General features: G+C 44.1%; 1 protein-coding gene across 3 annotated transcripts in view; it reads right to left on the reverse strand.

Annotated features, from left to right (window-relative positions):
• The window catches only part of LOC147606308 (Transducin/WD40 repeat-like superfamily protein), an 88,072-nt gene that overhangs the window by 35,647 nt on the left and 27,918 nt on the right, over positions 1–24,507 (reverse strand). For all 3 annotated transcript variants that reach the window (XR_015264959.1, XM_086791903.1, XM_086791904.1), the window contains exons 4-6: positions 17,486–17,519; positions 15,605–15,683; positions 15,323–15,414 (exon numbers count right to left, since the gene is read on the reverse strand). Coding sequence is in view for 2 of the 3 variants with exons in the window: in XM_086791903.1 (XP_086648029.1) it covers positions 15,323–15,414; positions 15,605–15,683; positions 17,486–17,519 (205 nt within the window). In the remaining variant the exon portion in view is untranslated. The remainder of the gene's footprint in view (positions 1–15,322; positions 15,415–15,604; positions 15,684–17,485; positions 17,520–24,507) is intronic.

Consider the following 24,507-nt stretch of genomic DNA (forward strand, 5'->3'; position numbering starts at 1 on the left):
TGAACAATTCGAAGCCGTATGTGCAATGGCCAAGTGGAGATCTTCCAATATTCTAATTTGTCCTGAATTTTGTTTAGTACCCATAATATTTGTTGCTTATTTCTGATTTTCCAGCCAATGGGATAACCCAAATGTCATACTATGTTTTCTGGGTAAATAATTTGGCCGGGCCACAGGATAGCATGCCAGTCACAATGCTTGAGAGGTATGAGTTTTGATTTCTGAAAATGAATTTTTAGACCAGCTGCCAACCCGAAATCTGAAAGAGTATCCATCAATAGGCGAAGCTCCAGAGGACTGTTCTTTGGCATGAAGAATGAATCATCTGCATAAGCCTGTGCAATGAAAGGCCGTGAACCAGAAATCGGAAGCCCCTCTAACTGTCTAGTATCAACCAGATGATCCATATAAAGAAGCAAAGGATGTGAAGCAATAGCATAGAACAAAGCACTGAGAGGGCATCCCTGTCGAACTGATCGTTCTAGAGTCCAAGACTCAGACAAATGTTTCCCTATAAAGGATTGAGCAGTGGAATCTGAGTAAAGCCAATATATGACATTAACTAGCTTTGGCCCAAAACCAAGTTTAGACATGATTTGAGAAACATAATCCCACTGTACCGTATCAAAGGCCTTTGCCACATCCACCTGCATGACCAAGACATCTTGAGCAGAATATTTTGCATATTCCATTGCGATGAGAGTATTGGAGATATTAGCATGTATATGCCTTCTTGGAACAAAACCATATTGCCTGGGATGAAGTCCATCATGAAGGATATCCTTTATCCGATGTACCAACATTTTAGCAATAAGTTTATATATAACAGGCATCAAAGTGATAGGCCGCCAGTCATCCATTGTCGCACATAGAGGTTTTTTTGGGCACAAGTTTAACCAGACCATGCTTCCAAGCTGAGGGAAGATGTTGATGCCGCTAGGCTACATTAATGAGCTTCAAGATTGGACCCTTCAATTCAGCCCAGAAGGCTAGAAAAAATTCAACCGTCAAACCATCCCAGCCTGGGGATTTATGTTTACCCAAATGCTTGAGGGCTTCATCCACTTCAGTATCTGAAAAGGACATTTCCAGCATTGAAGCTTTTTGCAAAGAAACAATAGGAGAAACAAGCTCAATAAATCTGCTCCGAGCCAATGCAACCTGAGGTGTAGAAGAAGATGGTAGAGAAAAAAGAAGCTGAAAATAATCCAGACATTGTTTTTCTAGCTGCGATAAAGTCTGGGTCCAAAGACCATCGGGTTTCCTGACTCTCATGATAGATTGACTTTGTCTGTACGCATGTAAATTTCGGCAGAAAGATTTCGAGGAACAACCCTTATCCAGCATAGGTTTAACTCTAGCCCTTGTCTGCCATTTGGAAAGCTTGCGTTTATCATTAGCATCAATTATGGAAGAAGCACAAGACAATGAATTCTGGTCAGAAGCAGAAAGAGACCTTTGATGGCTAATCTGTACCAAGGACTGCTTGTATAATTTTGCCCACTGGATATGCTGTCTGGTTTCTGCCATGTACCATCTTCCATATTCCTTAATGACATTTTGAATACGATGTACAAAAGAGTTCCAAGCAAAATCCAGATCCTCCTGAGCATGGGATAACAATGGCTTGCAAGCCAATCTAATCATTTGCTGGAATTTTTCATGAGAAAGATATAATTGAATGACCTGCAAATGTCTGACTAAAGAGAGCTGCATATCATCCAGAGGCATACCAAATGAAAGGTTGAGCCAAAGTGGAGTGTGATCAGATAGTTGTTGAGAATAATCAGTCCACATTTGACATGTATAATCATCATATTGTTGAGCATGAATAAGATACCATCGATCAAGCCTGGCCCAATATTCTGTAAAAGCATTATGATGATATGTAAATCCCAAAACTGAAGGGTGAGGTGCTGTCCATAAATCTGCAGTATGAAGTGATGAAGTCATATGTTCCCATTGCTGGATTTCAGAGGGTAGCATATGGGATTTATGTGTGGTATTGTCCTTCCAGTGAGGAGAATTATTGAAGTCACCACAAAGTAGAGCATGTGAGGACCAAGGATATTGCTTTATGGAGTCCCACATTTGAGCTCTGGAAGCTGAAATTTGAGAGGCATACAAGGAGCCTATGTCAAAAATCTCTCCATTGATCATACATTGGATAATCATCCATCGGCCACAAAGATCATTATATGCTACGCAGGGCTGCAGATCATGTCTGGCTAAAATGCACAGCCCAGAGAATTGTTCAGATCCTGCATAAAATATATCGTATCCTAAAAAGAACCCATGCTGGCCAGCAAAAGAATGCTGATTATGCTCTTGCAGACACACAACATCTGGATGAGTATTATTTATATAATGCCATAGGAGCCTCCAGTTATGCTAATTGCAAAGGCCCTGTATGTTATAAGAAAAACATTTAAGAGAAGTACGCATGAAAATATGTACAAGAGATGAGCAGTCCTCAAAGAGAAAGGGAGGCATCAGGCCTCTGCCATTGCCACAGGGTCTTGCTGACCCTCAGAATCCAATTCCCTGACTAGATCATCTTCTTCACAAAGTGGAATACCCTTCTTGATTGCATTGACCCATGCCTTTGAGATAGGGTTGTCCGAAGAGGAGAAGGTTGACCAAGAGATGGAGCAAAAGCATCCCAATTACGAGATTGGAGAGGTCTTTGTTTGAGAGGCACCGTCTGCTTTGCATTCTGCCAACCCTCGTGAGAAGTTGAATTATTTTCCACTAGCTTGCTTTTTCCTTTATCCTTGTGTTGAGCTGAATTGGCTTGGCTCCCTGTATGAACTGAAGTCTTTGCTCCTTTAGCTTCAGTCTTGTCCACATATGTCTTTTGACCTCCTTTATGAGATGGCGGAGGAATGGCAGCTGGAGGAGGCGGATGAAGGATAGAGGGACACTCAGAAGCTAGATGCCCGAACTTGTGACAAGAGAAACAAGCTCCAGCAAAAATGCCCCATTTCAAAGTGAAATATTTCGTTCCCAAATTAACACCCTCAATCTCAACTGCAATAGCAGAGGGGGTTGGTCTATCAGTATTCCATAAGATGCAAAAACGATTTTTATTACCTGTGGGACGAGGGGGACAGATCACTTGTCCCAATGGCCTGGAAGCTCTGTTCTCATGTAATCTGGAAAATCAACGACTTCAACCCATACAGGGCAGTGATGTTTGATGAGATTCTGATAATCCTTATTAGGAGACCAAGGCATGATGTGCACCATTTGACGACCAAAAAATAAAGGGGACATTTCCAGCATCTTTTGTTTTGTCAATGCATCCAAGAGATGAACTTCATAAAATCCTCTGGAGGCAAAATAGACTCCTTCTACATAGCATCCACCAAGGAGAGAATTCACCCATTGTCCCACATCATTAGCCGAGGGTATTTTGCCTGGAAAAAAGATGATGACTGCAGGTGTACATTAAGCGCAAGCAAGGTAGACTTACGGAAGTTTACTTTCAAACCAGCAGCCAGACCAAAAAGTTCCAAAGCCTCCATTAATCTCTGAAGATCTTGTTGCGTATTCATGGGCATAAAAAAAGAATCATCAGCATAAGCCTGAGCCAGGAAAGTATGCCCAGCAGGAAGCTGTAAGCCATGCAATTCATCAGTAGCTTGCAAAAAATCCAAGTAGCAAAGAAAAGGATGTGTGGCAATAGCAAACAACAAGGAACTAAGCGGACAACCCTGGCGAACTGAACGTCCCAATTTCCAAGAATCTGATAGAGAAGAGCTCAAAATCAAAGAAGCATCACTGTCATTATAGAGCCAATACACAATATTTTGCCACTTTGCACCGAAACCAAGATAACTCATAGTCATAGCTATATAGTCCCAATGCACAGAATCAAAAGCTTTCTCAATATCAACCTGCAAAATGAGTACATCCTGCTTAGTGTATTTGGCATATTCAATGGCAATATAAGCATTAGCCAAATTATCATTGATTTGCCTGCGAGGCACAAAACCATATTGCGCAGGATGTAAACCATCATGTAAAAATCCTTTAATACGATTTGCCAACATCTTAGTCAGAAGCTTATAGATGACACGCATAAGAGTAATGGGCCTCCAATCAGAAAAAGCTTCACAAAGATCCCGTTTAGGGAAAAGCTTAACCAATCCTTCTTTCCAAGAAGATGGTAGTACATCATTTGCCCAAGCTTCATTGATCATATACAGCAATGATTGTTCCAGCTAAGGGCCAAAACGCATGGAAAAATTCCAGTCAATCCATCCCATCCGGGAGATTTCCATCGACCCATTGAACGTAAAGCATCTTTAAGTTCAATATCAGTGAGCGTAGATTCTAATTCCAAAGCATCCTGTGGAGAAATAATGGGCCGAACATAATGCAATAAAGCATAACGAGCATTAAGTATGTTAGGTGAAGTAGTTGGCGGTTTAGCAAAAAGAGCTGCAAAATGCTGACTAGCAATATACGAGAGCTCCAACAAAGAATGAGTCCATTGACCATCAGATTTTTTCACCCTTCTGATGCATTCCTTTTGTCTTGAAGCATGTAGATTTTTGAAAAAATCTTTGGAAGAGCAACCCTTATCTATGATAGCTCGATGTCGCGAACATGTCAACCATTTTTGCAATTATCTCTGATCATTTAGCATGAGGAAGTGCTTAGCCTGCATTAAAGATTCTTGTTCATTGGTATTTAAAACCCGAAACTGAGCAAGATCAGCCATAGATTGACATGTTTCTTTAGCCTGCAAGATCCGATTCCGCAAGTCGGCCATGTAATAACGACCATAATCACAAATCACAGCCTGCATGCACTGAACAAATTGAAACCAAGCAATGTCAATATTCTCATGCATTTGAAGGGGCAAAGGCTCAATGGCTTGCAAAACCATTTCCTTGAAATCAGCATGCACAAGATAACTGTTGTTTAAAAGCAACAGCCTATGTTTCTGAAGAATAGAAACATCCTGTGGCATATCAAAATAAAGGCCTAACCATAAAGGAGAATGATCAGAGAGTAACATGGAGCGATCAATCCATAGCTTGCAAACAAAATCATCGTATTGGTCTGCATGTAACAAGTACCAGCGATCCAGACGTGTCCAGATATGTGGAAAAGCATTGTGATTAAAGGTAAACCCTTGCAGACGAGGGAATACATGCTGCCATAGGTCCAAAATATTGCAAGAAGAGAGCAAATCATTCCATGTTCTGTGTTCAGCTCCAAGCATATGAGTTCTTCCAGTGGAATTAAATTCAGGAGATGGAGCATTATTAAAATCTCCACAAAGGAATGCATTATGGAGCCAGGGATAAGCCAACATTTGCGACCATATATTTGCCCTATCAACTGCGCTTTGTGGCGCATAAACTGCTGCAAATTCATAAATTTGTCCATACAATGAACATTGAATGACCATCCATCTGCCAGCAGAATCATTGTAGGCCAACATTGGTTGCAGATCATGCTTAACGAGCATAAAAACTCCCGAGTAATGCTGAGTGCCCGCATAAAATATATCATAACCAGCAAAGTGACCTGATTGACCCACTAAGGTATGCTGATTGTGTTCTTGCACACACACCAGATGAGGTTGCATTTTATGTACATAGTGCCAAAACAACCTAAATTTACCAGGATCACAAAGTCCTCTAATATTGTACGAAAGACATTTTATTGGAGCATCAAACATCAAATCTGTACAAAGGTATATACAGTGAACAGCCAGCAAAAATCAATGCTGCATAACAACAACTGAATCAGGGAGAGAGCCCTCGCCCTGAATCAAGAGAGACTCATGCATATTCGTATCAACACACATATCCAAAGCATTTACATCGGCATCCATACTCGAGGAAGCACCTCGAACTACATCCGACCATATTCTAGAAAGCATAGTCGAAGAAGTGGAAGACTGTGCAATAGTGGCAGATGCAGTCCAATTACGTGAAGGAATGGGAGCACGACGAACCATAGTAGCTTTTTTCGGAGTTTTCCATTCAGCCGAAGATATTTTATCTTTTCCTTTATTCTTGGATTGATTAGGCACGGCCAAAGAAGAAACAACTTGTGGAATAACTTTAGCTTTTCCTTTCTCTTTCTCCTTTTGAGTATTTCGAGTGGCTTGATTTGTTGGTATCTCCTTAACTTGAGTAGGCTGCACATTCGCTGAAATGGGAGGTACAGCAGATAACGGCGGAGGATGCAGCAGAGAAGGACATTCAGAAGCCATATGCCCAAACTTATGACAAGTGAAACAAGCACCTGCAAAGACTCCCCAATTTAATTTGAAATAACGTGCACCCATCCCACGCACATTTTCTACTTCAACAGCAATTGCAGGTGGTTGCTCATGGTCCGTATCCACACACACACACACACTTTTTTTTTTGTAAAGCTTCACGTCATTAATTACAGGTGGGAAACCTCAAAACGAGGAAAACCCACTAAAAAGACCATTTACAAGGGAGACTAGTAGAGTGTTCACTATGTTCGGTGTCACACACACACACACACACACATGCTTCACACACACACTTTTTTTGTAAAGCTTCATGTCATTAATTACAGGTGGGAAACCTCAAAACGAGGAAAACCCACCAAAAAGACCATATACAAGGGAAACTACTAGAGTGTTCACTATGTTCAGTGTGAACATAGTTAAACATCTAAAAACAATCTGTAAAAAGAGCATACAGAGATGAGTCTATCTCATGAAGAGAGAGACAGTCATATAAAGATTGCTGAAGAGAGGAACGGAAGAATGAGTAAGCATCCAAATGAGGCCCAGCAAAAACTATCCTGTTGCGAGACTCCCACGTAGTCCATAAAGCCCAATAGCGAACCCAATCAAAGAAGACTTTATAGGATCTAAGGGGTGAGGGGAGAAGACCGAAGATCCAAAAGTATTTCCCAAAGGGTGCCTGTCGGAAGCGGACTCTCAAACGTGTAGCAATCCGATCCAATAAAGTCCTGGTGAGAGGACAACTCCATAAAAGATGAAAGACTGTCTCTTGAGAAGCACCACAACTATGACAAGTTGAAGGTGCCAAAAGTCACCTAGCCAAGAAAAGGCCGACTGGTAAGACTCCAATCAAGCATCTCCATAAGAAAAGTTTACTTTTCAAAGGTAGACTGCATTTCCAAAGAGAATGAAGCCGCTGTTTCCACCAAGCCTGACTTTTATGAAGATGCCAAATCTGATTCGCATGTTCTTGAACCCAAGAGGCAGGCAACAAGAAATGATATATCGAATGAACCGAAAGTTTAGCCATTGATAAAGGGCCTCGTGCAGGTTGTTCTCTTTTAAGGCTCCAATCAACCAAACGATCAGAACGATCCAAATCTGCAATTGGTTCAAAAGGAGCAAGAAGCTCTCGAATAAGCTGCCAGATTGATCTATAATGCATCCCCAGACCAAATTTCCTGGCGGCAACCACAAAAGAAAGCACATGGCCAGCAGCATCCAAAACATCATCAATAAGATAAACTCCTTTCTTTGAAAGGAAATACAAGCACATGAAAATGAATATTCAATATGTTCAAGCCACCATGTGTCTTTGGAGAACACATCTTTGGCATTGACAAAAGACGAAGACCCTTTTTACGATGTTGAGTTTTCCACACAATTGCCATTGCCAGAGACATAAACCGATCTATATCAGCTTTCCTCCACATAATCAATGGAAGAAAGAACTGTATGTAAGCCATCACAATAGCCTGCACTATCCTGAGACGTACATGAAGAGGCCAAGTGGAAAGCTGCCAATAATCAATTTTGCGATTCAATTTTAGCATAACCCATTGAATCATTTGTGAAGATGACAGCTGCCAACCCAAAGGGTAACCCAAATGACGAACGATATGTCTAGCAGGAGGTATTCCACCGGGCCACAATACATGATGCCATTGCTGTACACTAAGCGCAAGCAAGGTAGACTTACGGAAGTTTACTTTCAAACCAGCAGCCAGACCAAAAGTTCCAAAGCCTTCATTAATCTCTGAAGATCTTGTTACGTATTCTTGGGCATAAAAAAAGAATCATCAGCATAAGCCTGAGCCAGGAAAGTATGCCCAGCAGGAAGCTGTAAGCCATGCACTTCATCAGTGGCTTGCAAAAAATCCAAATAGCAAAGAAAAGGATGTGTGGCAATAGCAAACAACAAGGAACTAAGCGGACAACCCTGGCGAACTGAACGTCCCAATTTCCAAGAATCTGATAGAGAAGAGCTCAAAATCAAAGAAGCATCACTGTCATTATAGAGCCAATACACAATATTTTGCCACTTTGCACCGAAACCAAGAGAACTCATAGTCATAGCTATATAGTCCCAATGCACAGAATCAAAAGCTTTCTCAATATCAACCTGCAAAATGAGTACATCCTGCTTAGTGTATTTGGCATATTCAATGGCAATATAAGCATTGGCTAAATTATCATTGATTTGCCTCCGAGGCACAAAACCATATTGCGCAGGATGCAAACCATCATGTAAAAATCCTTTAATACGATTTGCCAACATCTTGGTCAGAAGCTTATAGATGACAGGCATAAGAGTAATGGACCTCCAATCAGAGAAAACTTCACAAAGATCCCGTTTAGGGAAAAGCTTAACCAATCCTTCTTTCCAAGAAGATGGTAGTACATCATTTGCCCAAGCTTCATTGATCATATACAGCAATGATTGTTCCAACTGAGGCCAAAAAGCATGGAAAATTCCACTGTCAATCCATCCCATCCGGGAGATTTCCGTCGACCCATTGAACGTAAAGCATCTTTAAGTTCAATATCAGTGAACGCAGATTCTAATTCCAATGCATCCTGTGGAGAAATAATGGGCTGAACATGATGCAATGCTTCACACACACACACACTTTTTGTAAAGCTTAATGTCATTAATTACAGGTGGGAAACCTCAAAACGAGGAAAACCCACCAAAAAGAATAAGAGGAGATGGCATGCCACAAACGAGCCCTGTCAGTAGAGGCTGTGTATGCATACACACCACCAAACTCAAAAACTTCCCCATTGATAATACATTGAACGATCATCCATCTGCCAGCTGGATCATTGAATACCAACATGGGAAATAATTCATGGCGAACAAGCATCAGCACTCCAGAGTATCCAACGGATCCTGCATAAGCTATCCAATATCCCGCAAAATAGGAAGTTTGCCCGGCAAAATTATGCTGATTATGCTCTTGAAGAACAACAATATCTGCTTTGCAAGTATGTACATAGTGCCAGATTAGCCTCCATTTATCCTGATTGCATAATCCGTGCACATTATATGAAATGCAATGTATAGAACTATGCATCTTAAATGGTATATACAGTGGGCGAGAAAACCAACAGAAAGCTTAAGAACTCGTGCCCATGGGCACATCCGCATCTGTCGCAGAAACATCAGCTGCCAAATCAAAACTCGAATGTGGAGGAAACAAGTGATGGCCTTCCGACGTTGAAGCGGTGCCCCCTGTAACTACTTCCTTATAGGATCGAACAACTTTATCCCAGGCCTGAGCCAAGGAAGAGTTATCATTACAAGGCAGTTTTTGCTGAGCAACATTCTTCAAGGGGGGCACATAATTGCGAGAAGATGGTAGAGTACGTGCTTTGACAGTTTTCTTGGGTACTATCCACGCCTGAATAGCAGGAAGCTTCTCTTTGCCCTTGTCTTTGATGTTCGGGGAAGCAGGAACACTTGGCATTTGAGACTGCTTCCCTTTACCTTTATTTAGTCCAGTTGTTGATATGGATGCAGAAGCACCTTTAGATTGTGCCTCAGGGGAAGATTTCGCTGGAGGAGGAGTCTGAGGGGTAGGGACAGCCGAAGGAGGGGGTTGTAGATTTGGTTCAGAACATTCAGATTGCATATGACCAAATTTGCCACAGCGAAAACAGGAATTGGCAAATTTCCCCCATTTAAGCTTGAATGGTCGCTTTCCGACCACTGTGTCCCCAGAATCAACGATAATGCCCATAGGAGCAAGAAGATCAGTGTCCCATAGAATACAAAAACGATTTGTATTGGCATCCAACTTGGGGGGGCAAATCACTTGAATAAGGCTCTGATAATCTTTAGTAAGAGCCCAGGGAAGAACATGAGTCATTTGCGTATTGAAGAAGAGGGGAGACATTTCCAACAAAGCATCTCTAGCTTCCATGTCTGCTAACAAGACCTCATAGAATCCTCTTGCTCCAAAATAAACACCCCGGACTGCTTGACGCTTAAGCAAGAAATCAACCCATTGTCCCACATCCTGTGCACTAGGCATCTTGCTCGGGAAAAAGAGAATCACTGCATTCAATGCATACTGCGCAACCGGATCCATGAGCTCCTGCACCGGAATACGCACTTCTGTGACTGGAGCAGGTCCTTCCCAAGCACATCTTGCTTCTTCGAAATCCTCATGCAGGCATTCCTTAATCAAAGACATGGCATCCAAATTCGAGGTGTTCATTGCTTTCCGACGCTTATAAATGGCCAGCTCAGGCGATTCCATTATGCGCACCTTAAATTTTCTATAATCCCCAGAACTGCACACACACACACACACAGAGCAGGGACGAAGAGGCAGAGGGCAACTGAAGATGACAACACACACATACACAGAAGATCTGAGGCTGGGCAAAACCAGAAGAGGCGACTAATTAACCTTCTATCAGAGGCAAGGCAGGGGAGGCCAGCCGGCAGCAAGAGCATTCAACGGCAGCAGGTTTAGGCGATGGCCAACAGGCGGGTAAAGATCAGAAACAGGTAAGTCGCAGGCGATCAGAGTCGAGCAGCGACCCCACACGCGTGTGTACACACACCACACACACACACACACACACACAGGTGAGAGCTGCAGCCAGAGGAAAAGCGTAAGGAGAATCTACTCTCTCTCAGACACGTGCGCAGGCAAGCAGGTCCCGGCGAGCAAGTCCATAGGCGAGCAGGTCCCGGCGAGCAGGTCACACAGGCGAGCAGGTCCACAGGCGAGCAGGTCCCGACGAGCAGGTTACACAGGCGAGCAGGTTCCCACACACACACACACATATATGCGTTTCACACACACACACACCCACCCACCCTCACACTCAACTTCTCAAGTTCTCCCTCAACTTTCAAGGCTCAGGCCTCACTCCCTCTCTCTCTCTCAAGCTATCAAGTGACAAGGAGGCATCCATCATCCATGGCATCCTCCTTGTGGTAGTGGCTCTTCAAGTTCCAACTACCTGTAGAAGGACGATGGGATGGACATGGTGGGATGAGGTCAATCACACCCCATCCCCTCATGGAGGTGGTGCACAGCCATGGACATGCAAGCTTTGCCCGTATAGGCGAGTGGGTGGTACTGACAAAGTAATTTTTAAGTGTCGTTCCTACCCCCGTCCCCCGTTCCCTACATATGGCCATCCCCCGTCCCGTTCCCGTCCCCGTCCCCCATTACCGTCCCCCGTCCCTTGTGACTATGACATACATCCATACAAAGGTCTGTGTACTAAGTTTCTATCAAAGCTCCGGAGATACAGGGCAGACTCACCCATGATGAAGCCTAGCACTAAGGATTATAACAAATAGAAAGACATCCTTTTGATCCTTATCCTAGGAGGACATCCTTTTATGCTATCTTGAAGGAGATCCTTATGCTCATCCTTCATACCACTTGTACCCTGTGTTTTGTGATCAGTTTTGAGCTATGTCGTCCTCTTCACTATGACCTCTGTTGAGTGTGCATGGCACAGTGAGGGACCTGTATCAGTGTTCTCTGATTAGTGCAAGCGTTCACTTTCCTTTCGCAATCTCGTCTCTTTTGTGTGGTGTTTGCTACATAGTGTCTTATGTGTTGTGCTGTGAGCATAGAGGACTCCGGCCATATTGTCTAGAGGAGAGCCACCACAGTGTGTACCGGACAACTAGCCCTGCTCTACAGGTGCACTAAAATTTGGCACGCCCGATGCGACGAAACTAGGAGTCTTGATAGCTCACCTTTTCTTTTGTGTTGCGTCCTTTTTGTTGTGGTGCCGTATTGCGTCCTCTTTCCATGTTGCGTCCTCTCTGCATGCCCAATACACGCTCTTGTGGTAGTGCGGTGAGCCCATCCAAAAGTCCTCTTTCAATACGCTGCTACAGTAAGAAGAGCTTCAGCTACTTGCCACCTAGGAAACCTCCTCCACCCCTTCCTATGGCGGCTAACCTTGGTAACCCCACCCTTGGCAACGCGGGAGGTCCTGGTCCAACCAATCCTCCTAGCGCAACGTCAAGCTCCAGCCTCCCCACCTTCAAAGGATCATCCCCACTGAGGATGTGGATTACCACATCCAACGGTTCATCTCCGTTTGTAAGAGCCGAGGACTTGAGCGGGAGGATGCCTTTTTGGTGCTCTTTCTGTCCACTCTTCAAGGTTCTGCAAACAAGTGGTTCAGTCAACTTCCAATTGACCACTTTATAGACTGGACCACTCTGAAGGACACCTTCCTCCGGACCTTCCGTCTTGGTAACTATGAGGACCGCATTCCCCAAGAACTAGGGAAGCTCCAATTGCTACCAAGAGAGAAAGTGTCGGAACTCATGACACAGACCACAGTGCCAATGGCCCGCTCACCGACTTACCTTGGCGACTTCATGGTGCGTCAGTGGTGGGTGACACAAGCCTTACCCAAGTCCACCCAGCAGAAGATCCGGGAGAGTTAGCCCACACCACCAACATTTTTGGGACTCCAGAAACAAGAAAGAAAGCTCTTTCGAAATTCAACAAATTTACTAAAATCAAACGCTTTTTTCATTCGGCCACTTCCCGCTTCGACTTTTTGAGCCAATATTAGGGTTTATTTTGATACATGAACCCGTCAAACCATATTACTGATCGATAGATCGGAAAATGTGATTGGGGCTTGAGATCGGATCAGCAGCTAGAAGAGGATCTTGAAATGGTGGGATGAACACATTTCCTAGGTGTGTGTGCTCAGAGAGTTGAAGAGAGATAGTCCATCAGGCTGTTCTGTTCGCAAGGGCCAGCTCGATTCTCTTCCCCAAGGATCCGGATGAGGTAACCCCGGCAGAGCCGCCAATGCCAACTATCGTCAATGTATGACCCATAATGGATCTAACCAACCACCCATCCCACCGCACCCTACTATCTCTCAAGTTGGTTGTGCTGATTTGTGCCTTTTTCTTCAATTTTGTTTTAAAAAATACAGATTTTGAAATTTGGGAGTTTTCATGCCAAGGTGCCAATGTTGCCCTGCCTTTCTCAAGATGCCTCGCACTAGGGATGCCATGTGGGCCCGTGTCACTCCTTTATCAAGATATGGTGGTTCACGCACCCAAAAGTGGAAATGTTATTTTTGCAAGGTTTGCTCAAGAGGGTCCATAATCCGTGTTAAGGCCCATTTCACAGGTTTAACTTAGGAAGGCATTCGTGCATGCAAACTGGTGCCTGCAAACAATTCAGAATTCAAGATTGAGACTCAAGATTCATACTTTTTGTGATCACTTTGAGTGCTCAGTGGACCATGTCACTCTTGTCTGCAGGCTACTTTGTATATTATTTCTTGAGTTTTGTGCAATTGCCATTATTGATGATGGAATCCGGATCTTGATTCTTGATGTTGCCAGTTTATTTATGCCAATTGGTGTATCAACTCAGGATTCAAACTTTTTGTGATCACTTTGAGTGCTGAGTGGACTATGTGATGTTGCCAATTTATTTATGCCAATTGGTCGGTTGGGTGCCCATGGTAACCAAGTCACCCAAATTCTTTAGTTTTAACTTGTAAACATGTTTTAATGTGTAAATGATGCATGTTTAATATTGTTTTGTAGGGAAGACAACATAATTTTTTACATATTATAAACTTATATATAAATTTTGGGGCCTGTACCCCCCCCCCCTTCTATATGAAACGTTTTTGAAACGTCTGGGATTTGAAAGAAAAGTTAAAGAAACGCGTTTCAAAAAACCCATGGCAACTATGTTACCACCTAACTGAGCAGGTATAAGATCTTCCATCGGAGGTCACGTGCTTATTACCCCCGGGCCAATGGAAAGGCGTAAAGCACAAACAAATTTAGTGTACCTGTAGCAAGGTTGGTTGCCCGGCACACTAAGCGGTGGCGAAAAATAGAATGCGGGCAAAGGAGGGTGAAAAAGGGGGGGTTGTTATATCAGGCAGCAGGAGGGCACAGCAGAGGGGGGGGAAGGTGGGCAGTAGGAGGTAAATAAGAAGGGGGGATGACAGGCAGCAGAGGGCCAAGTAGGGGCACAACCAAGGAGGAGAAGCCAGGGAGGCGCAGCACTCAGCAGCACGGAGCTTCACAACCAGCCGATGAATTTTATTTTTGCAGCTGAATTAGGGTTCTGCACAAATTAGGGCTTCACCAAGATTTCTGCTGCACAGATTAGGGTTTCTCCAAATCAGTGCTGTGCAAAATTAGGGTTTCACATTCAGCTGTGCAGCATTAGGGTTTCTCCCTCTCTCTCTCTCTCTCTCACGCACCACTGTCCTCACTTTGTGCATCAGGACAGGAATGTTGCCTATTTGAAAATTGTGCCATCACTTCCCTTCTGCAGATCATTTTCAGCTCTGCTGCCTTGAGTAAACACTCCTTTGCAGTAGAACTACCAGGAAATACGAGATAATGAGAAACAAACCAAAAAGATTCTTTTATTGGGGTCTTTGGGCTACTCAGCAAGCTACACGACCTGTTTTTCCCCAATTTCTCCATACATGTCCATACTGGCCACCCATCTGCTGGCCATTGCTTGGCCCAGCCAGTCCACACTTGGGTGCCTGAATCTTGCTGTCCTGGCCGCCCAAAACACTGTACATCTGGTTGGCCATGCCTGTAGGGGTAGGTGCATCACAGGTTATGATACTGACAATGATGCCATAGGATAATAAATCTTATAAATGAACTTTAATGGGCACAGCTCCTGGAGATTAAGTTAGATAATCAATGTGTTGCAAGATGTCAATGTATTTGCCTGATCAATATTGGAACCTGGTCCAGCTAGTTGGTATTCTTTGGTCACCCTTGTGGACTTGACATATAGTACTCACTTTCCCAAAAAAAAAAGGGTGAGTGACCTGATTGGAAAACTGCAACCAAAGGTTTTTGTGATGAGGCTAAAGGAGGAAGGAATTTTTACAGAAGCTTGATAAGCTAGAAGCAGCCTGTGATTCCGGCTCTTTAAAGAAAATGACTCAACCTGTTGAAGTCATCAGGCCTTAGAGCTCATTGAAAAGGCGGGCACAGAGTAACAAGTCGTGCAAATGTACAAACGATTCAAACTACAAAAATCTTTAAAATGCTACTCTGCATACCTCATCCTGATTTTTAGGATTCCAACTCACAGCCGCAAGTTTTTGACATAGTGGCAACTGCATCACAGGCATCACTGTGCCCATGCGTGAACCTGGTTATACAACAAATAAGGGACTGGTCAGTTGAGATTATGCAGCATGTAGGAATTAAGCAGCAGTACAGAAATCTGTTTGCAATTACGCAATGCCAAGAGAAACATATAGACAATTCAGATCAAGACCTGCAGGTACTGAAAACTTTGGGAAAAAACTTGGTAAACAGATCTTGAGAAGGCAGAAAACCTTGAGCATGGCAATATAAAGACTCGTAGTCGTGAATCGCAAGAGAACCAGTGCTACTGACTGAGGCCAAATACACACCCTGGAATTATTGAGGAGCTACATTTTCAGTTCACAGGAAAAACACATGCTACAAGAAGAAGGAAATAAGTAGAAAGGTATGACAATAATATTTCAAATGTAATCTTCATCAGTTCAGCTAAGGTCAGTCTGTAGCAGGGTTGGTTGCCCGGCACACTAATCGGTGGTTCTCCTTTGGACAGTATGTCCAGAGTCCTCAATGCTCACAGCGCAGCGCACACATGCATAGACAGATTAGAATGGAGCATACCACAAATGACAAGATTGGCAAGAGTGACAAGAATACTGGAACAACAGTTGTATTACTCCAAGACGCTGTTACGTGCCCTTCACTGCACCGAGTGCACCCAACAGTGGTCACAGTGAGTAGGACGACACACGGGCTGAAATAGACAAGTGACTACGGCACTCCAGGTTGAGGATACGATGTAGTACAAAGGATAGAGCATGAAGGATGTTCTCAAGGATGAGTTGAGAGACCATTTAAATGATTCCTGCAAGACGTGGCAGAGTCGGTGGAGTCGTGGCATCTCCTATCTTTGTGGCGGTGTGACAGTGTGACGATGCGGTGGTGTGACACCCTGAGCTGGTCCGGCCGGAACAGTACAATGTGGGAACCCTTGATGACTATAGGTCACCCACCACTAGAGTGCTCACCATCCTCAGTGAGGAAGATTAAAAAAACACCGTGAAGTGAAAGATCGTTAGATAATGAAAAGATGAACTATGCTGTTAATATATCATGAAAGATGATGAGTACAAAAAATATAATAGTGACCTCATGAAAAGATGGTATATACAATGAGATAATAAAAACTAAAGATCCTCCTCATGATGGGGGAAAGCTCTAGGTCCTGCCCGATGTAGTACTGGGGGTACCCCAATGGATGAAGAAGAACCAATCGAAAGCACGATGCTAGACACCCGGTTTTGGGACACATCCAGAGAGCCCCTACTCTTAGACCTCAATGGGAGGCTTATGGGATCACCCTTGACATTCAGAGAGCTATTTGGTGGAGGTTGTGGCACTCGTACAAGGAAACAAAGATTTCCTCTTTTATTTGGCTTTCTCTACATAGTGGTCTTGCCACCAACCAGTGGAGATGGTCGTTGATGCTAGCCCAACTTGCCTAAGATGCACGAGACCTTGAGATTTAGTCTACCATTGCTTATGGGAATGCAGGGGGGCACAGAGCATTTGGATTGCAATAGCACACCTTTTTGGAAGGATGAGGGGGGGTGACTACATTTGTTTTGGTGCTATTGCTTGGTTGACACAGTCAGGCCCCCCTTAACTTAGGTTTGAGGGGAGCAATAAAGATATGGTCATGGAGTGGATCAGCGGTGCCATCTTCAAGACCTACCAAAGTCAAGCTACATCAACACAGAGGTTGGACACTACATGGGAGATCATTGCTAGCATCACAACTTGGCACATTTGGAAGGCTAGATGCACTGAAGCCATGGAGAGCACTTTGGTTTATGATACACACTGCATTTGCAAGATTTGGTGTGATATTATCCACACTCATGGCCACTTGGGCCAGGATTTAGGGATCTTTGAGGGCTACAGAGAGAAAGTGCGGCCACATCATGAGAGAGTGGGATCAAGGCATCTTTTTCATTACCACTCATATGGGACCTTACAGGCAGCACACGAGGCACCAAATTGGTTGAGATGTCCTCCCTGCTTGATTTGAAATCTCCCTTTTTGTAATTTTTTTCATGCCTAATAGAAGTCTTTTCTCCCCCCCCCCCAAAAAAGGACAACAGACCGAGAAAAACAAGGCTCACAATGCATACCTTGGAGTCAAAGTCGAGACCAGATATGTAAGGCCTACAAAACAAAACACAATGGGGTGAAACAACCTATAAAAACACAAACTTAAAGATCTCAAATTCCTTTTAAGAGAACAAGAACAGGTGAACAAACTTAATCACATGCACTCACTCCTTCAACTTTGTTTCAAGGCCAAGTACTTTGCTAAAGGAAGCACTTTTACAGCAATCAAACTTCAAGACAAGAATGTTGCATGCTAATACAAAAGCGTGTAATTATGCACCTGATGAACACTAATTAAAGTTGATTAAGATGCACAAACTAAACACACATTGAGAAAAGGAGAAGATTCACCTAACCTATGTAATCTATTAAGTGCATGAATAATCATGAACATTTCCGATGATGATTCAAGATATGGACTCCTGAATGATGTGCATTCCGATCAACCATTTTGTTGATTGGACCACTTTGATGGACACCTTCCTCCGCACTTTTCGACCAAGCAACTATGAGGATTGTGTCCTTCAAGAGCGAAGCACCTTCCAGCTATGGCCTTGAGAAACCGTAGCTGCGTTTATTAGCATATATGCTAATGAATTATGCCACATATGCTATGAGTAGTGCCACATGTGAGCATGAGCTAACCAAGGGCACTTTTCTCCCTTTGGGTTTTTCCCCTTGGATATTAGGTCTGAGAGGACACCACACTTATTTTATTGTACTATGATATTGTGGAGTCAACTCCCTTGCTCCACACATCTTTTTATCTCATCTACTTTGAGTAGCAATCACCATCTCTCTCACTCTCTTGAGAGCTTGCTGTTGTGTACCATCTTTGTGTGTGTGTGTGTCTTTGTTTCTCTGAAACCCTAACCCCCAATAGTGGTATCAAAGTTGGGTTGCTTCCCTCTGGCCATGCAGTTTTTGGCGCCTAACTTCCGGCGAGGTTCCTACGTTTTTCCGTCACCTACGCAATCTATTCGGCACCTACTCTGCGGTCCTTCCACCCGCCCTACGCCTGGTTGGCGCCTGCCGCCTGTTTCAGCCTCCAAAAAGGACAAAGCTAATGGGCTCCGCCGCCGCCCCTCTCAGGAGGGGCGCTCGCACCACAAGGGGTGTTGCAAGGCAACGCTCAGCCGCACTTGTGGCTTATGTGGCATAGGCCACGATTTGGTACAAATCAGGATCCAAGTTCTGTCACTGTGGCAGGAACGTCCGGCAGTCGGCGCCCACGTATCTTTGGGCTGTTTCAGATCTGTATGCCTAGAGGGCTTCACGCACTCCGACGTGGCCATTGCTGACTCATCCGCCGACTATGGCCAACCACAATCGCATGCACGTCGCCACCCCGCTTGCTCTAGTCTACCCTAGTCTTGCACTTTCGTACCCACTTCTCGTACGGCCACAGTTAGATGTGTTGTTGTATTGGCTGCCCATCATGGATGGAAAGTGCATCAATTGGACATAAAATCAACTGCTCCACTAGGTTAACTCTAAGAATTTGTTCATCTTTGTTGTTGGGTTTTATGCTGTGTATGCACCCAGAGGAGTGCTAGTGATCATCAGTAGGTTACTGGGGCACTTTTTACTTCAGTTAGTGGAGGTTTTTTCCCCCAGTTTAGTTCAGTTTCACTTATATGCAGTTTATAAGTGTTTTGGTCCACCCGGCACATTTATGGCCGGACATGTGAACACTTATCCTTTAGGGGTCACTATCATGTGGCTTGTACTTGATTTTTCTATCATTGAAGAATACAGCAGTCGTGTTCACTTCCTTTCCTTGTTTTCCACGCTTGCTTGAACAAGTGTAAACCCTAACCCTAACCCTGTTTGTCTTCAATTGGTATCAGAGCCATTGAAGCTCTACACTACCTGCCCGTACACAGCCTGCGCCGCCTTCAACAGAGCATTGAAGCTCTGTATTGCTGCAGCCCGTACAACAGTACCTGCCCGTACAGTAAGCTCAGCCAGAAAATCGCCGCCTGCAGCTGTGCGCCGCCTTCTGTAACGTGGTCGCCTTCAGTCGGGTACAACATCAGTCAGTCGCCGCCTTCAGCCCGTGTACCTGTGCGCCACCTGTAAGACGCCGCCTGCAGCCCCAGTCAGCGCTATTCAGCGTACGTGTACCAGCCACCGTAAGCGCCGACTGTCACCTGCCTGCGCCAACTGTACAAGTCAGCGCCGACTGTTACCTCTGCAACCATACGCCTTCAGCGCCGATTGTACCTGTACAGCTCTGGTCGACTTTGTCATCGACTGTACTTGCTACGAGTACCTGCAACTACTTACAACGAGTACCTGCTGTGCACCTGTTCGCACTGCTCCGTACAGTGCTCCGTAGAGTACCAGCTGAGTACATCTGCCGTACAGTCATCGTACCTGCAGTCTGCTCCGTACAGTCATCTTTACCTGCATAGTACAACAGTCCACGTATCTGCACACTACAGTCAACTTGTACCTGTTGAAATCTCAGCTGGTAAGCATTACAAGTTTTGAATATTGGGCACTTTAATTTTCTCTGTGAAAATATACAGGCACAACAGGCAGATTTTCTAGCAAGAAAATATACAGGTTTTTTGCACAGTTTGGGTGCAGCAAATTTGGGCATTTTTGGGGCATTTTGGCATTGTGTACGCCATTTGCTGCTCTACTCAGTCATTGGTGCATTGAGCTGCACATTCAGAGGATTGAGAGTGCAGGCAGATTTGGGTGAACTGTATTCAGTGGAGTACAGTTGTTATCAGGGTTTTTGCCATTGGGTTTTTTGGTAAACAGGTACAACATTGTGCGTAAAGCATAATGGCAAATCAACAGCAAAGTGATGTATTCACATATTTGTCTAAGGAAGACAAATTGGATGGCACGAACTACTCCTTGTGGAGTTTTATGCTGAAAAATGTGCTTGTGGCTATAAGTCTTTGGGATTTTGTTAGTGGTGATGAACCACGTCCAGGTCCATTGGCTCCAGAGACTCCTCCCCAAGGGGGTGCTCGTGGACGAGGACAACAGGTACAGGCTCCAGGACAGCCATTGCCTGTTCAGAGAACAAATGCTCAAAAGACATGGGATGCCAGGGATGCACAAGCTTTGTCACTCATTGCATTGTCAGTTCAGAGGTCCATTATACCTCATATTCGTTCAGCTGGCTCTTCACAGAATGCATGGGTGACTTTGAAGCAGATGTATGCTGCTCGTAATGAGGCTAGGATCTCATTTTTGAAAAGAGAGCTTGAAAATCAGAAAATGAATGAAGGAGATGATATGTCTAGCCACTTAAACAAGCTGCAGGATTTGAGAGAGCAACTCATCAATGTGGATGAGATTATTCCTGAGACACAGCTTGTGTCCACCATTTTGCACTCTTTGCCAAGATCTTACTTGGCTTTCCATACCTCTTTAAACCTCAGCATGAGGAATGCTGTTGAACCCCTCAAGTATCAGGAACTTGTTGCTCTCTTACTACAAGAGGAGCAAATGAGGAAGAATATGAATATGAACACAAATGCTGAACAAGCATTTACTACAGGTCAAAAGGGGAAAGGGAAATCTCAGCCAAAGAGTGCAAATCAAAATTCAGGTGATGGTGGTTCTTCACAGGATACCAAGAAAGGTGATGGACAGCCCAAGAAGAAGGGCAAATGTCATTACTGTAAGAAGCCAGGTCACTACATCACGGAATGTAGGAAGAGGATTGCCAAAGAGAAGGCAAAGGAAGCTGGGATGTCTGTTAATGATGCTCCTAAAGCTCCTCCAGAGACTGCTTCTTTTGTTGAGGACAGGGATTACTGTTTTTTTACATGCAGCTATGATGCCTCTTGGTCTTCACAGGCACTCAGTTTGACAGAGCATGCATGTACTTGGTATTTTGATAGTGGTGCCTCAAAGCATATCACATCTCGCAGGGATTTGTTTAGTCATGTTGGCCCTGCCCCTGTTGGCAAAACTGTTCAGTGTGCCAACAATGCTTCATATCCAGTGTGTGGCATTGGGGAGATTCAGCTTACAGCCATTGATGGCTCCATTCTCCGCCTTACAGATGCCTTATATGTACCAGGGATAAAGAAGAATTTGTTGTCCATTTCTTCTTTAGCACATTGTGGAATGCAAGTCCATTTTGATGATGATAAATGCATGGTCAGAGACAAAGCAAATGCCTTGACCTTGATGCTTACTGGTACATTATGTCATGGACTTTATGAGTTGGATGCATTTCAGCCAGTGGATCAGTCTGCTTATCATGCATTCACTCTTACTCCAGCTATGGTTGATGCGGAGTTATGGCATGCTCGCATGGGGCATGTAAATTTTGGTAGTCTTATGCTTATGCAACGACATAATATGTTTACAGATCTACCTCTCATGGAGAAGCCTCCAGATCACATTTGTGAAGGATGTATTTTGGGAAAAATGCACAGGTTTTCCTTCCCACGTGATCAGGCTCTAAGAGCAACTGCAAAGTTGCAACTTATACACAGTGATCTTTGTGGTCCCATGCAGACGAAGTCATTAGGTGGTTGCTTTTATTTTGCAACATTTATTGATGACTTCTCTCGTATATGCTGGGTCTATCCTTTGACACAGAAATCACAGGTATATGATGCATTTTTGGCCTTTGTAGCACTTGCTGAGATAGAGTCAGGATGCAAGGTGAAGACTCTCCGTTCTGACCGAGGGGGGGAATATATGTCACATGTGCTGAATTCCTTTCTTGGGAGTAGAGGTATAAAACATCAGTATACTACTCCTTACACTCCACAGCAGAATGGGGTTGCAGAAAGGAAAAATCGGTCACTCATGGAGATGGCCAGATGTATGCTAAAGGCAAAAAGACTACCACATATCTTTTGGGTGGAAGCAGTAATGTGTGCTTGTCATATTTTGAATCGATGTCCCACAAAGGCATTGGTTTCTATTACTCCTTTTGAGGCTTGGCATGGCCGCAAGCCTTCTGTATCGTATTTTCGTATCTTTGGGTGTCTTGCATATGCACACATACCCAAAGAGTTAAGGAGGAAGCTTGATGATAAAGCCACAAGATGCATTTTTGTTGGGTATAGCCGTGAGAGCAAGGGCTACAGGTTATATGACCCACTATCCAGGAAGATATTCATCAGTCGGGATGTGATTTTTGATGAAAAATCAGAATTATCCATGGCTGGTTATGAGGCAAATCAGGCTGAAAATGATGTGTTTGAAGGTCTACTACCCATGGAGTTTCATTCCACAGTTGGTGATCCAACTCATGAGGGTACTGGACAGCCAGCAAATGATGTAGGTGGTGCAGAAATTCAGCAGCCAAATGAGCCAGAAGCTGAACCAAATATGGGACAGCAGGCACCACAGGTCAGACATATACCTAGATGGTATTTGAGGACATTACAGGACAGCCATTTAGAGGGTCCTCTTGCTGGTCGTACTCGTAGGGAGACAAGGACCAATGAGCATGCACACATCATGGATTTGAATCTGGTCATGGAAGCCAGTTTACAGGATGATGATGAGCCTGATTCATTTGTGGATGCACGAGATAATGTGCATTGGAACAAAGCCATGCAGGATGAGATTGATTCTATTAAAAAGAATCAAACATGGGATTTGGTTGATCTGCCCAAAGGCAAGAAAGCCATTGGTACTAAATGGGTCTATAAGTTGAAAAGACATGCAAATGGATCCATTGACAGGTACAAAGCCCGTCTAGTTGCAAAGGGCTATGCACAGAAGAAGGGCATTGATTATGAGGAGACATTTGCTCCTACATCCCGTATGTCGACACTTAGGTGTGTCATTGCATTGGCTGCACATCGTGGTTGGGTTGTTCACCAGTTGGACATAAAGACTGCATTCCTACATGGGGACCTCGAGGAGGAAGTTTATGTATTTCAGCCCATGGGATTTGCAGAACATGGTCATGAGGGGAAAGTATGCAGGCTGAAAAAGGCCTTGTATGGTTTGAAACAAGCTCCACGAGCTTGGTATGCAAAAATAGATGCTTTTCTACTCACTCAGGGATTTGTGAACAGTCCATCAAAGACCACTTTGTATGTGAAGAAAGAAGAGACAAATCTGCTGGTCATCAGTCTTTAAGTGGATGATCTCTTGCTCATGGGATCAAATGATGACAAAATTGCAGCTTTTAAGGAGATACTGCAACAGACATTTGACATGTCTGACTTGGGCCTTGTACATTACTATTTGGGCATACAGTTTGTGCAAGATAACAGAGGCATTGGGTTGTTGCAATCACGTTATGTTGCTAAACTTCTGGAGAAGTTTAAATTTCAGGATTGCAAGCCTATTAGTACTCCTATGGAGCCTGGGATGAAACTGTCACTACAAGATGACAGTGTTTCCTTTGATGCCACTACATATGCTCAGGCTGTTGGGTGCCTCATATACTTGTGTAATACAAGGCCAGACATTCAGTATGCAGTCTCTCAGTTGAGCAGATTCATGCACAGCCCACGGTTGTCACATTGGCAAGCTGTGAAGCGTGTATTCCGTTATTTGCAGGGTACCTTGTCTCTTGGGTTGCTTTATCCTGAGGGGGGTGACATGCAGTTACATGCTTACAGTGATTCAGATTGGGCTGGTGATTTTGATACCAGACATTCCACTAGTGGGAATTGTTTCTTCCTTGGCGCTTCATGCATTTCTTGGCTAAGCAAGAAACAGACCACAGTGGCCACTTCGTCTTGTGAGGCAGAGTACAGAGCAGCCTACACTACTACTGTTGAGTGTGTTTGGCTGCGTCGTCTTATGACTGATATGGATATTTCAGTGGAGGAGCCTACACCTATCTATACTGATAGTCAGAGTGCCATTGCTGTGGCCAGGAATCCTGTGTTTCATGCTCGCACGAAACACATTGAGATTCACTATCATTTTGTTCGGGAGAGACTCCAGGCAGGAGATATCAGTCTGATCTACTGTCCTACAGATCAGAATGTGGCAGACATCTTCACCAAGGCATTACCACGTCCGAAATTTGAAGCATTCTGCAATGCTTTGAATTTGTTTCCTTTTGGTGGATGATGTACAGTGA

The sequence above is a fragment of the Cibotium barometz genome, chromosome 57 (assembly GCF_041138505.1).
Source record: "Cibotium barometz isolate CiBa-2024 chromosome 57, ASM4113850v1, whole genome shotgun sequence".
In the NCBI taxonomy this organism is placed as follows: Eukaryota; Viridiplantae; Streptophyta; class Polypodiopsida; order Cyatheales; family Cibotiaceae; genus Cibotium; species Cibotium barometz.